The 12,184-nt window shown below is 42.1% G+C and overlaps 4 protein-coding genes across 4 annotated transcripts; all 4 read right to left on the bottom strand.

Moving 5' to 3' along the window:
- Positions 1-1,646: 1,646 nt before the first annotated feature.
- Positions 1,647-3,638, bottom strand: EAE98_005331 (uncharacterized protein; the record flags this gene model as incomplete). Its single annotated transcript, XM_038952953.1, has 1 exon — positions 1,647-3,638. One exon carries the CDS (start codon positions 3,636-3,638, stop codon positions 1,647-1,649), a length of 1,992 nt encoding a protein of 663 aa, XP_038810795.1.
- Positions 3,639-4,576: 938 nt separating this feature from the next.
- On the bottom strand, positions 4,577-7,648 carry EAE98_005330 (uncharacterized protein). Its single transcript, XM_038952952.1, has 9 exons — positions 6,305-7,648; positions 6,110-6,182; positions 5,975-6,058; positions 5,795-5,919; positions 5,606-5,745; positions 5,428-5,548; positions 5,255-5,363; positions 4,943-5,202; positions 4,577-4,845 (listed from the first exon to the last, which is right to left on the bottom strand). The coding sequence occupies exons 1-9, from the start codon at positions 6,370-6,372 to the stop codon at positions 4,662-4,664; spliced, it is 1,164 nt and encodes a 387-aa protein (XP_038810794.1). The 5' UTR covers positions 6,373-7,648; the 3' UTR covers positions 4,577-4,661.
- A 915-nt stretch (positions 7,649-8,563) lies between these two features.
- On the bottom strand, positions 8,564-9,739 carry EAE98_005329 (uncharacterized protein). Its single transcript, XM_038952951.1, has 3 exons — positions 9,553-9,739; positions 8,810-9,452; positions 8,564-8,726 (listed from the first exon to the last, which is right to left on the bottom strand). The coding sequence occupies exons 1-3, from the start codon at positions 9,601-9,603 to the stop codon at positions 8,644-8,646; spliced, it is 777 nt and encodes a 258-aa protein (XP_038810793.1). The 5' UTR covers positions 9,604-9,739; the 3' UTR covers positions 8,564-8,643.
- Positions 9,740-10,256: 517 nt separating this feature from the next.
- On the bottom strand, positions 10,257-11,991 carry EAE98_005328 (uncharacterized protein; the record flags this gene model as incomplete). The annotated part of the gene is made up of 3 exons (XM_038952950.1): positions 10,257-10,739; positions 10,827-11,761; positions 11,832-11,991. The coding sequence occupies 3 exons, from the start codon at positions 11,989-11,991 to the stop codon at positions 10,257-10,259; spliced, it is 1,578 nt and encodes a 525-aa protein (XP_038810792.1).
- Positions 11,992-12,184: the final 193 nt, after the last annotated feature.

Here is a 12,184-nt window from a genome sequence, read left to right as displayed (position 1 = left end):
GATTGATGAAGAGTCATATCTTATGGAAAAGAATAGTAGAAGGTCTGGCTTCCAAATTCAAGCCCGAAGATAAGAGAATTGAGAATTGAGAATTCATGACGTTTGACTCATCCACATCGTCATTCACATACATCATATCCAAAGACAAAGAAATAGAACATACCTGAGAAGTAAAAACTGACGAGCGACCACTCATACGCGCGACTTTTCTATTCGTATCTGATAGATCAGTAGAAGGAAGAGTTTTGAAGATGTTGAGATGTAAATGTTCAGAAGGAATTGAGTGAAGTGGGAAGTTTAATAATTGTGGAGTTGTATTTTGGTGTGACAGATGGATAGTACAAAGTCAAAAAGATTCATCGAGTGGAAAAAAGGTTGAATGCCGCTTTGTTCTTTTGGGTCGTGAAGCTAATGCTGTGTTGGAATTATGTGATTGGTCAATTGTGTGGGTTTGTACTCATCAAAAAAAAGAAAAAAAAGAAGTGAAGATAGAAAAAGTTAAGCGAATCGTGATGGAAGTGAAGGAAGTGAAGGAAGAGAAGGAAAGATTAGAAAGCCGATGACGGACTCAATAGTATGAAATGCTAAAAAGTGGTAGAAGAACCAATGAAGGACGCTAGAAGCTTCAATTATAAAACGCAATTCGATTTCTTAATACTTTGATCCCAAGCTGGAATTGACCAATGAGATGATGGATATCACATCTTATCTTTCCCTTTCTTGGTTTTTTTGACAATCACATTGCAACAACGTAGATCCAGGAGAATGGATGATAAAAGCAGCTTCCCGCTTATGCCGAATAGAGCTTCAACATTTCCTAGGTAAGAGACCTCGGATTGCATGAACATCAATCTGTACGGAATAGGTGTGCAGTATGTACGGATTGAGCATTGTCTATAGCTAGGTAGACAGGTAGATACCGACGACCTATTGATCATCGATAGCAAAGTTCTCTACAGTATTGTGCTTTATCCTTCCTCTCAGTAGTATGTGAAATAAAGCCAATCCTCATCATGATTCGGAAAGACCACATCAGAAAATTCTACATACTTCATCATCCATCCATCCAATTGCGTAAACAAACCCTTCCACACATCCATATTTTCAGACAAACTCTGTAGATCTATCAACAATAACATGCAGCCCCGAGAAAATTTGCAAAATCTTTACCCTTTGGGCCCCATCTCATTCCACCACTCATTCATTGCTGAGCTGTCGGGTGCTACTCCATTCAAGAAAATCAGGGGCTGAGAAAAAGAGAACCCCGCCATGTGGCTGGGCGGAAAGAGCAAAACGAATTAGGTCATGCGAATTACCAAATTCTTCGTTTCTCGGGCATTTCTTGAACAACAACGTACTGTACTGGACTCCCTGGGTATCCGAGAAACATTAATCTGCCGAGAAGAAATACTGCACTACCAAGAGTATGTACGTAGGTATGTATAGCAGTAGTACAACATTGATATTATATCAAGCACCCAACTAATCATAGGTACTAGGTATTGAGAGTCACTTCGAGTATTTTCTATCATTACAATCAAATCATCTTACAAATCGACGGGCAACAGCCCTTCTCATCTTCGATGAAACTCTCTAGTTATGTATAGAGAACTTCACCTGTTAAAATCTTACTTCTCCTTTGCTTCTCAGTAACGTCTATCTTGATCTCGGGGTGGTCCTCTGTAGCTGTCATAAGATCCTCTATCATAGCCTCTATCGTAGCCTCGATCACCTCCCCTACCTCCATGTCCATACCCGCGACCACCACCCCCACCTCTACCTTGGTGACGTCCTGGACGCTGATTTCTCGGTCCCCGATGACCAGATGGAGGTCTAATACCCGAGAAGATTTCTTTTCCACGATCAACAAATCTGTCATGATCCTCAAATGTATATCTGTTGATGTCTTGTCCAGTATGACGTAAAGTATCCTTAGTGGTAATGGCCGCAATCGCATCTAGTCGCCTATTAACCAATTCTTCTGATGCTGGCTGCCAGTACAGCGTTGGTTGTGTTGTAGTGGATTTAAAAAGCTCTGACAAGTTTCGCATAGGCGCAACTCTTGGGCCACTGAAGCTCCTAGGTCCAGATGGTGCTCCTTCGATGCCCCTTGATGGCCCTGTCGGTGCGGAAAATGGAATTGATTGCTTTCTGGCAGACATCACTTGAGGATCCCCCGTAGCTTCCTGCAAAACAGCAGTAACTTGACGATCACCGTCATTTTCTATCTCCTCATAGACTACCTCCCACTTTTTTGTATTCCGCCCAGGGCCGGATGCTTGTTCTTGATCGATCCATTCTTTAACTCTTTCGTCTGGTATAAAATCGACCCACAATGCTTTGCGATTTGGCTCATCAGGCCAGACACGATCGTGCATTACGCTGCGAACTCTGGCTGCGGCAGAGAGCGTTTTGAATTGAACGAGCGCATGAGTGCGGACGCGGTCGATGTGAAAATGTAAAATCGCATCTGGATCTGGATCACTGCCAGGTGGAGTAGCCAAAGTTGTGAGATAATCATGAAGTCGAGGTTCTTGAAGTGGTCGAACGAAGTTACGGATATATAGAGCTGAAGTTGCAGGATGAATAGCGGGAGTAATCGGATTGTATGATCCTTCATCCTCTATAGGCTCTTGCGAATAATGTCGCATTTCTGTATCATCATTCGACTTCTGTGGAGAGGAGAATAAATTTTTGAATCTCGAATCGCGTGGCCGTGAGACTTCTGGTGAAGCTGTCACGAGTTCACCACGAGGCTGAGGTTCCTCGATATCGATGTCCATTTTATTAGCTTCTTCCGCATCTGTATTTGGGATTGCCTGTTCGACTATTACTTCTTCTTTGGAGTCATCGACAATCATAGGTCCATCTTCACCCATTGTCACCTCCTTCGATTCAACGTTGACTTCGCCTGTGTCAACCGCATTATGTTTCTCCACCCATTTTGCATCCTCATTAGAAGTCGCAACTTCTTCGATACTGTCGCTTGGTCGAGCTCGTTTTCGAGAAATATCGGTGGCTGTAGGCGCCGGACTTTGCGATCTGCGTTTTCTCTTTTGTCGATCTTCAATTGCTTCTCGCGGTTCCACGGATAGCTCAGCAGAGCGATTACCCTCCGGTTGTTCGGGTGGCTGAGATGTAGCTTGCGACGGAGGCAGAGAGAACTCTGTCGTATCTATCGGTTGTGCGGGCTGAATATTCTCACCCTCCTTTGTTTCATTTGAGGGGAGTTGATTATCATCTGTAGCCGAAGTTGACGTAGTCGCCGCCTCCTTCAAATCGACAGGCTCAATAGTCGGACTCGTTTGTTGCTCTGCGACAATTTCAGGAGGTGACGTTTGCAATTCACTATTTTCAGGAATTGTGTTTTCTTGCGATTCTTCTGTGTTGTCAGGTCTGGGCTCTGTGCCAGTCTCGAAAGATATTTGTGTGGGTGAAATTGTATCTGGAGATGTCGTAGACTCTGGGTTTATTTTGCTCGCATCATCCTGAACTGTCATGTCACTTTCCGACTCATTTTCGTTCTCTGCAGATATAAGTCGAGCGACAAGAGCAGGTTTGAGACCGGTTTGTGGAAGGCCTCGTTTCTTCAACTCTGCCTTCAGGTCAACGACCTTCAATTTATTCCAATCAGTCATTGTAAATGGTGTGAAAGTCAACTTAATAAATGCGCATTTCTAGAAAAGTCAATTGAAAATTGATTGATAGTAAAATCAGGTAGTAAAATGGTTTTATGTAATTGTGATCTTGATGGGATACTTTTATTTCTTCAATTCGTCGTAGAATTAGAAATTGTGTCCTGCAAACAATTTATCAAAGCCTGGAATCAAATTCAACGCGTCAGGATCACGTCTGATCCTTGCAAAAAGTTACGGAACCATCCGAACTATGCCACATGGATGAGGTCGATTACCTAAGGTGAACGGGTAGATTTGCCTTGATATCCAGGCTTTCAGATCTTGGCCACTTTTCGCTTCTCGTCCTTCGTCTTGAGATTACTCGGTATTGTTTTAAATAAATGCCGACCACAATTTAGCTAGTGTATATTATACCAAAATTCAACGAAAATTATTTATTTCAAAATTCAATTATAATTCAATTATAAAGATTTGGAATATAAAATTTTATAAATATATAGAGATTTAATTAAATTTTATAAATATCTTTTCAAATTATAATATTTCAATATAGTTATTAAATTATTTAGAAAATGAAAATATCGAAAGTATAAAAATGAAAATTTGTTTATTTTTAGGTTTTAAATGTTTAAGGTTAAGTCTGAAAAAAGTATTATTTAAAAGAGATTTTTATTTATTGAAAGTTCTTCAATTTGATTTCAAAAACTTTGAAATTTTAATATTAGATTTTTTCATTAATATTCTATATATCTTCGAAATTTGAAGAATCTAATCATATTATTTTTTTTAATATTAAATTTTGAAAATACTAAATAAGCATAGTTTTAGGTAAGGAATTCGATTATAATTGAGATTGGTATTCATTTAAAACAACACCGAGTATAATTCAACTGGAAGATATCTCATCAAAATAGTTCACCAAGTACTATCGACTTTGCGTAAATATCACGATGTATATGAATCTAAAGCTCTCTAACCCTGGATTTTGTCTATTACATTTTTATTTCATTTCTAAGTAGACAATTATACTGCATGGCCTATATCTTGTCGACTCTCTGTTCTCGAATTACTCCTTCCTTGTTCTTGTTCGCCCGAACTGCCTCTCGACCCAATGACAGTGACGGCTGTTGTATTCTTGATACGTTCTTCTCTGGGGTTCTTTTGCTCAGTTTTTACACTCACTTCCCTACTTTCCCATATTTCCAGCCTATCATCAACAGTTAGTTCATTTTCTAGGATGGAGACGACCGAATTCGGAAGACACAAATATCTCAACGGAGACGTTGAGGGCACAAGGAACTTACCCTATTGCTGAACCATCTTGTGTACTTCCGTGTATTATTACATCTCTACTTTCACTTCTATACATCGAGTTGTCTCTTTTGTTCCCGAATCTTGAACTGGTCGCGTTGGTGAAGTATCTCTTAGGAGCCGCTCTGCTCTTTGACTTGGTGCCTTCACTAGTTCCAGACCACGATCTCCAACCAAATAGTTTTCTTGCCAATGGCCAACACATCGGTATATTGGTCACGAGCATCACAGTTGATGCTTCTCTTATATACCACTTCATTAATTAATATTAGTGTTTTGAGGACAAAGCAATTAATTGAACTTACGTAGGTCCACATCACACCAAAAGGATGCACGAAGGAATAATATTTATTAGCTGCAGCAGATATGATGGCAAACGTGCCAAGGGAGAAGACGCTGATGAGAAGCGCTTTCCTAAATACACTGTTAGTAAGTGGCACAAACGAATGACAGAGACCAAATGAAGATGGGAACGAACTTCAGGGTAGGGAGCTGTGCCTTGATGACCATCGGCATTGGTAGAAACAACATCATGAGATCGGAACTGATGTTGAATGTTGCGTTTACTATCAAGTGATGAAGAGCTGTTGAGCACTGTTCTGTAATCTTCATATTAGTCTACGATCTCAGAGGAAAAGACGTTGCTTCAGACAAACCATTCGGAGTAGGGACTGCCCAATAGTTTGAGAATGGTCTGCACCATACCCCAAAATAAAGAACCTCCATGACCACCAAGCTTGTACCCACGTATGTGGCGACTAGTTTTACAATGAAATTGTGGGGTTTAATACCCTGCCTATATCTTTCGTTAATATAGCCAACATGCGTTGGAGAAGAGGACAAACATCATCTGCATATACATTAACAACAAACAAGCTTTGCCACCCCAAATAGTCATGATCATTGACTGTTCCACTACGAGCACGAGTTTGCTGCCTTTCACACGAGATGCAATTGATTCAGGAGTGAGCTATTGAGCTTCTGTCAGCTCTCCAATTCGGAAGACTTTGGATTAGAACACGAACTTGTGGAATATCAGCTGGTGAGATGAGATTTGTATCTAAATTGAATACAATGTTTATAGATACCATGAGAGTAGTGTAGAAGAGCTATGATGTGTGTTAGATCTAAAAAACTGACTTGAAATAGGCATCACTTACAAACACAACGAGCATAACATAATCTTGTAGTTGGTAATTCTTTACCGACCCAAGTTGTAGCCATCTCGAAATACTGAGAAGAAGACTCGTTAGTTCTATTCGCAACTGGTTCAGTTCTCACTGTGGCCGGGAGCACAGTGTCAACCTCAAATCGCGGTGGACAAAATGCTACTGTGAATGTGTGATAATACATACTATCTGAGGATTAGAATCAACACCACAAACGGGAACCAAGTCGCCGATTCCACCAATAGTGAGTGCATTTCGTGTTTCTCAGTCGTTTTTTATTCACGGTTCCCCTATGCAATATTCTGCAAGAGAATTCTCGTGCATGTACCGACAATTCTTATATCATGATAGGCTCGAACGAAGGAAGTATTAAGCGCACCAGCGAATTTAATTAACGGGATGGCGATCGGGGCGAATTTTGGAGAGATAGCACATGAAATGCAAGATGAGAGGATGAGTAAAATAGCCAACTTTCAGTGGGAAGTTTATTCTTGTATACCAAAAATTAACATTTCCGGGAGCACGTTTCTAAGATGAAATGGAAGATCACGAGCCAGAGATAAGAGCGCGCTAGAAGCAATTTTGATACTTCTAGCTTGGACGTCAAAAGATTCGCTATGACTTTTAACGCCGAAAAAGGTTATTTCACATGGTACAGACTCTTTGCCACGATGCTGTAGGGAGTATGAAATCGCGTCTCTTCTTATCAATGACCGGGAAGATGGCTGTTATGGGTTTAGGCGTTGTTGGCTTGATTGATGTGGTTTCAAATCTCGAGTTTCATTTGTGTTCGGAACGTAAAATTCGTATATATTCATTCGATCACCCCCGTCGTTCCCATAGATACAGATGTCTAAATCTGAACCTCATCTCCCACTCTTCTCTTTCCATCACCTTCTTTACTTTATTCCATTCATACTTTCAACAAGGCCTCACTGAACTCCACTCTCCCCCCCAGATCGACATTCTTCGCCCAAGATCACCACTCATAATTTCGCTTCCCCATCACACAATATTCCCTATCGGATTATCCCATCAATCAGCACAGCCTTCTTTCTCACAACTAGAAACAATACAGATGTAGAAAATAAAACGTAGTTTCAACCAGCTCATGCATCCCGCCCTATTCAGGGGTCTTGCTAGTACACAGTACGCATTCCCTAACGCATTCTTGCTAAGCGAGTTGTGTTAGGGAGAATGGGCAAATTGGCTGGTCTGGGTATGGAGATAGAGCGTAGGGCCAAGCCTCCCCGTTGGTGGCTTACTCCGTACCGTACTAACAGAAGTGGACATGCGGGTATGATGTAGGAGGAGGAGGGATAGGTAGATGGTGTATTTTGCGCGCTGTAACGACACGTTCATCAGAACAATGAGAAGAAAGAAATCCAATGTAAATTCTCTACAGATTTGTCTTGCGTAGGTAGGTAGATAACAATAACACAGCTGTGTTCAATATTGATTAATAACTTTGTTTACTAACAACAAGCAGAGAAGCAGAGGGACTCGACTCGGTTCACAATGCGAACTGTACTGATAAATCATTATCGAATTCTTCAAATAGAAAAAAGAAAACAATAAGGTTCAATAGGAATTTTCAGAACTTCAAAATTAAATAGTCCAAAGTTTATAATTTTTAAAATTTGGTGATTCACATTTTCAGGGCCATGGGCACTAATTGATGATTGGTGAGACTCAGGAGAGCAAGAGTAATAAGTCATTACACTAAATAGCATCCACCGGTATAACATCATGTAAGCGAGAGGAAAAATACACCTTGATGTATACCACTCTCCATAACCTTGGAATACCCAAGTCCCAAGAGAATCAAGACATCTCATCATGTCAACAAATTTAATTTAATTATATTGATGCTATTAAACTTTTTGGGGGGGGAGGCTCAGGATGTATGATGATGATCTTGGGTTTTTGGGAGGGATGATTTACAAATTCAAAATAACCTTCTCGTAATGTACGGAGGGTGCCACTATAGGAAGGTGATAATCCGTAGGGAGACATAGTTTGACAGTAAATAAGTTGGGGAAGATCGACGTCAACAAATTAGCTATATGGAGAAGTTTGGGTCGCTCGGAGGCATCGGAGGTGAGGTGCGCAATTCGGACAGTTATTCAATCTCCAGTACAGCCCGTTATACGAGTACTTCTCCAACGGTGTTCGAGTAGTGTTGGGCTAGTTTTCACTTGCAGTACCGGATGAGTAATGCACAAAGAATCATTACATTTCAATCGTAGTATATTACACGAAGTCTGACTCAGATGAATTTGCGATCAATGGGTTGAATAGAAGGCACAGCATCATCGACAGTGAGAGCTCCTTCAAGCATTATACACCGAGCGCTGATTTCGCACTGGATCTGTTTCTCGTCATAGATCTATCGAAATGATGTGCAAGTAGACTTGATCATTTCTAACTTCTACTCACGTCTGAAGCCCAACGCTTTTCTTCGCCTGATCCTATAATTCGTACATATTTACACCCATTTTCATCCATGATCTTTTCCCTTCCCTTTATAATGCGCCCAATTCCTTCAATTTGGAGATCATTCCATCAACGTCGTCGACTTTACCGCCTCCTTGTCTTGGCGGTGGTTCTATATCCATGTTGTTAGTAGATATCCAGTATACCCACCCAGTGCTTGAATCATCAAATGCCTGTATAAAATGATTGACCTACCAATAACCTTCAAAGTCTTTAATCTCTTGGTACCATCGACGCCCCAGTCACCAAGTGTAGATTTCTCCAACTTCTTCTTCTTTGCCTTCATGATGCTCTGCAAGCTCGCATATCTCGGTTCATTCAATCTCAGATCTGTTGTGATAACCATAGGTAATTTGCCCCTCACCACATCCGTTCCGCCATCCACCTCCTTCGTAACCTCAACTATATCTCCATCCTTGAACTCCACCTTACTCGCCTGCGTCGCTTGACTCCATCCCAATAACCCCGCCAACATTTGTCCGGTTTGCCCCGCATCATCATCAATACTTTGTTTCCCCAAAAATACCAAATTGCTCTTCTCCTTCTCCACAACCTTTTGTAACAGTTTCGCTACTCCCAATGGTTCCAATTCTTCTCCATCTTTCATCTCAACCAGTAAACTGCGATCAGCACCCATAGCCATAGCTGTACGTAGAATATCTTGCGATTTGGTCGGTCCAGCGGAAAATGCGAGGATTTCTTCGACGCCGCCGGGCGCGGATTTCTTCTCGCGAATTCGTACAGATTCTTCAATCGAGAGTTCGTCGAAAGGGTTCATGCTGTGTTTGACGCCATTGGTCTCAATGGCTGTCTGGGCTTTGTTGACGCGGGGTTTGACCTGTTGTGTTTGGGTTAGTTAGAGGCATTTTTTCTTTGCGCGGCGGAAATCAAGGGATTGGATTTGTCGTTGAAAATTCGGAGAGAGTGGGAATGCGGACCGCATAGTCAATGACCCTCTTTACGGGTACGAGAATTCTTAGGGCGGACATATTTATAGTAGGAGTATTGGAAAATTCGTCGTCGTGGAAGAATCACAGTTTGAAGCTCTTGATGATGAAGGACCGACCGGTTTCGCTCGGCCTAAGCTTCCCCACACCAACCCGCTTCCTCGGTAGACTAGTATCACGTGCATGACAATTCCCGAAATCTTTGATATTGTGATGTTTCCTCTCAACTCTTCATTTTTTGTGTTTCTTTGGCGATGTTTACAGGTACGATTTTTTTTAAACTAGTATCTGGTCTCAATATAAAATTGTTGGCAGTAAAAGAAAAGAAATTGTATGGCATTGTTTTCACCCATCGGCTCTACTGCACCTCCCTATCAGCTGTAAGCTGAATGATATCGACAGCATCAGCGTTCTACAATCATCTAAACAAACGATCCATTGCAAGATATCACGCAGCTGAGCGTACGTTCAATCGTATCGCCTGGCCTGGGTGGCAACTTTAGCTCTCACTGAGGTCATGTAATGTAGCTCTGTCGATGGACTACATTGTGTTTTGTATTTGCAGGGCAGAGAAATGTATAGAGAGGTAGAGAGGTGATCATTTTGGGATATTTAATGATAAACTGTTGCACGATTGATCCAACCTCATCAGAGATCCTTAACGTCATCATGAATATTAATATTAACATCCCTCCTCAATTTCCAGTATAAGTAAGACAAGCGTCCTCGATCCCCGCCTTTGGCGTCGCATAATGTGTAACTAGGGTACCGTTTTGCTCACCTCCCAGTACCTCCACACTGCCCTCTTCATATTTAGGCCACCCCGCGTTGCTCAATCCATTCTCTGGATCCCTTGCGAATGCCAACCAAAGATCTTGCATTGCCTCACTGGTATCCTTCTGAAATCGTGTTCCGTCTCCACCAACATCAGCATATGTTCCAAAAATCATGGGCAGTTCACTGGAATGATACGCTCCCATGAAGGGGAGTGGCGAGAGATTACTAAAGTTTCCGGAATATTCAAAGCGGTAGGTTGTTGCGTTGAGAGATTGTCGGATTTGCGCTTCGGCTACGACGCCGCAACGAACGTGTAACGTAGCCGCTAATTCCTTTTCGGGGGTTGGGCCCTCGATGTCAGGAGGGCCGGAGGAGAGTGCAGCGGTGGAAGCTCCATCAATCTGTGGTTTGACATGTTAGTGGGCTTGATTCTTGGAGGGTTCCTTGTTGATGAGCAAGCAGGAAAGACGAGAAGAGAAAGAGCTTACCAAGTTATGTCCCAATATTTTTGGTAGCTTTGCGTAATGACCAGAAAGATATGCAGCAGTATAGTTCGCAAATGTGTTGTTGTTATCATTATACGACTCAAAAACCAACGCAGGCGTCTTGCCAGCATCAGTCCAAAATTGAATAAACGCCTCGATATCAGCTTGTGGATAAGTGCTCATGCACTCAACCTGACTTGTGGTATTACCAGTGCATCCAAGCTCATTTGCCAAAAAGGTAAAGTTCGAGTGAGTGGTATCAGTGTAAATGGTATGGACACCCTGGCCCTCGACAGCGCCGGAATCTTGGATAAATCCAGTGACAATTGGATCATCTGGCCAACCGATGCTGAGAGCTCCAGTCAGAGTAGCTCCAGCAGATTGACCCCAAAGTACCATGCGCGAAGGATCACCACCGAAGGCGACAATATTGTCTCGAATCCATTCGAGGGCAGCTCTAGCATCAAAAATGTAGAGTCCAGCATTTTCAATTGGTGTGTTTGGTTGACCGAAAAAGTTCAGTCTGTATTGCAATGAGACGACAATATGCGATTGAGTACGCTGGACCCAACGCTGTGGATTCTGGTAAGGTACAGATGAACCACCTGTGGTCTGACCACCTCCATAGATCCAAACGATTACGGGGACTTTGTCCTCGGTCGGGTACAATGGTGCCCAAACACTAACACTTAAACAATCATCTCCATTAACACCTTGAATGAAATATTCACGTCTCACGTCAGTGTAGACAGATGCAGGGGTTGCTTCATACTGGGGGCAATTGGGACCGAATGCATCGGCGTGGATAATTTGTTGCGCTGCGGACGCAGGAAGTGGTTGTGCTTTTCGAAAACGATTCTTACCGAACGTTGATTGTGCGTATGGAATACCCAGAAAGTGTCGAGTCAAGGGGACACTTTCGTTGATGGCACCATGAACTTATGAGAACATTAGTCAAATTTCTGCCTGGCTATCAAGTCGATCCATATAGATTGCTTGACTGCTTACCAATTCCACTAGATGTTTGAACCACAAGCGGAGCTTTAATACTGAAACTCTCCGAGTTATTCGTGCTTCTTGGTTTCAAGACTATTGGTCCTGCATTTGCAAGCAATGAACCAGAGCCAATAGCCAAGACAGAAGCCACAGCTTTAATCAATCCAATCATCTTTTCGGTGTTGTGAATGAAAGATCCAAGCAAAGCGACATTCACCACCTAAGAAGAAGCTCCGTCTGGTGTATGCAATAGTAGATGATCTGAGAGATGCAGATGCAAATGGATGATCAGATAAGAAACTCAGGAGACATCTGGAGACCTTATATACACAATATGAGTCAAAAGATAAATCGAGCTAATTGCC

The sequence above is a fragment of the Botrytis deweyae genome, assembly GCF_014898535.1.
Source record: "Botrytis deweyae strain B1 chromosome Unknown BDEW_010, whole genome shotgun sequence".
Taxonomy (NCBI): domain Eukaryota; kingdom Fungi; phylum Ascomycota; class Leotiomycetes; order Helotiales; family Sclerotiniaceae; genus Botrytis; species Botrytis deweyae.
Note: the sequence above shows the minus strand (reverse complement) of the source record. Positions and strands in the feature narration are given on the sequence as shown.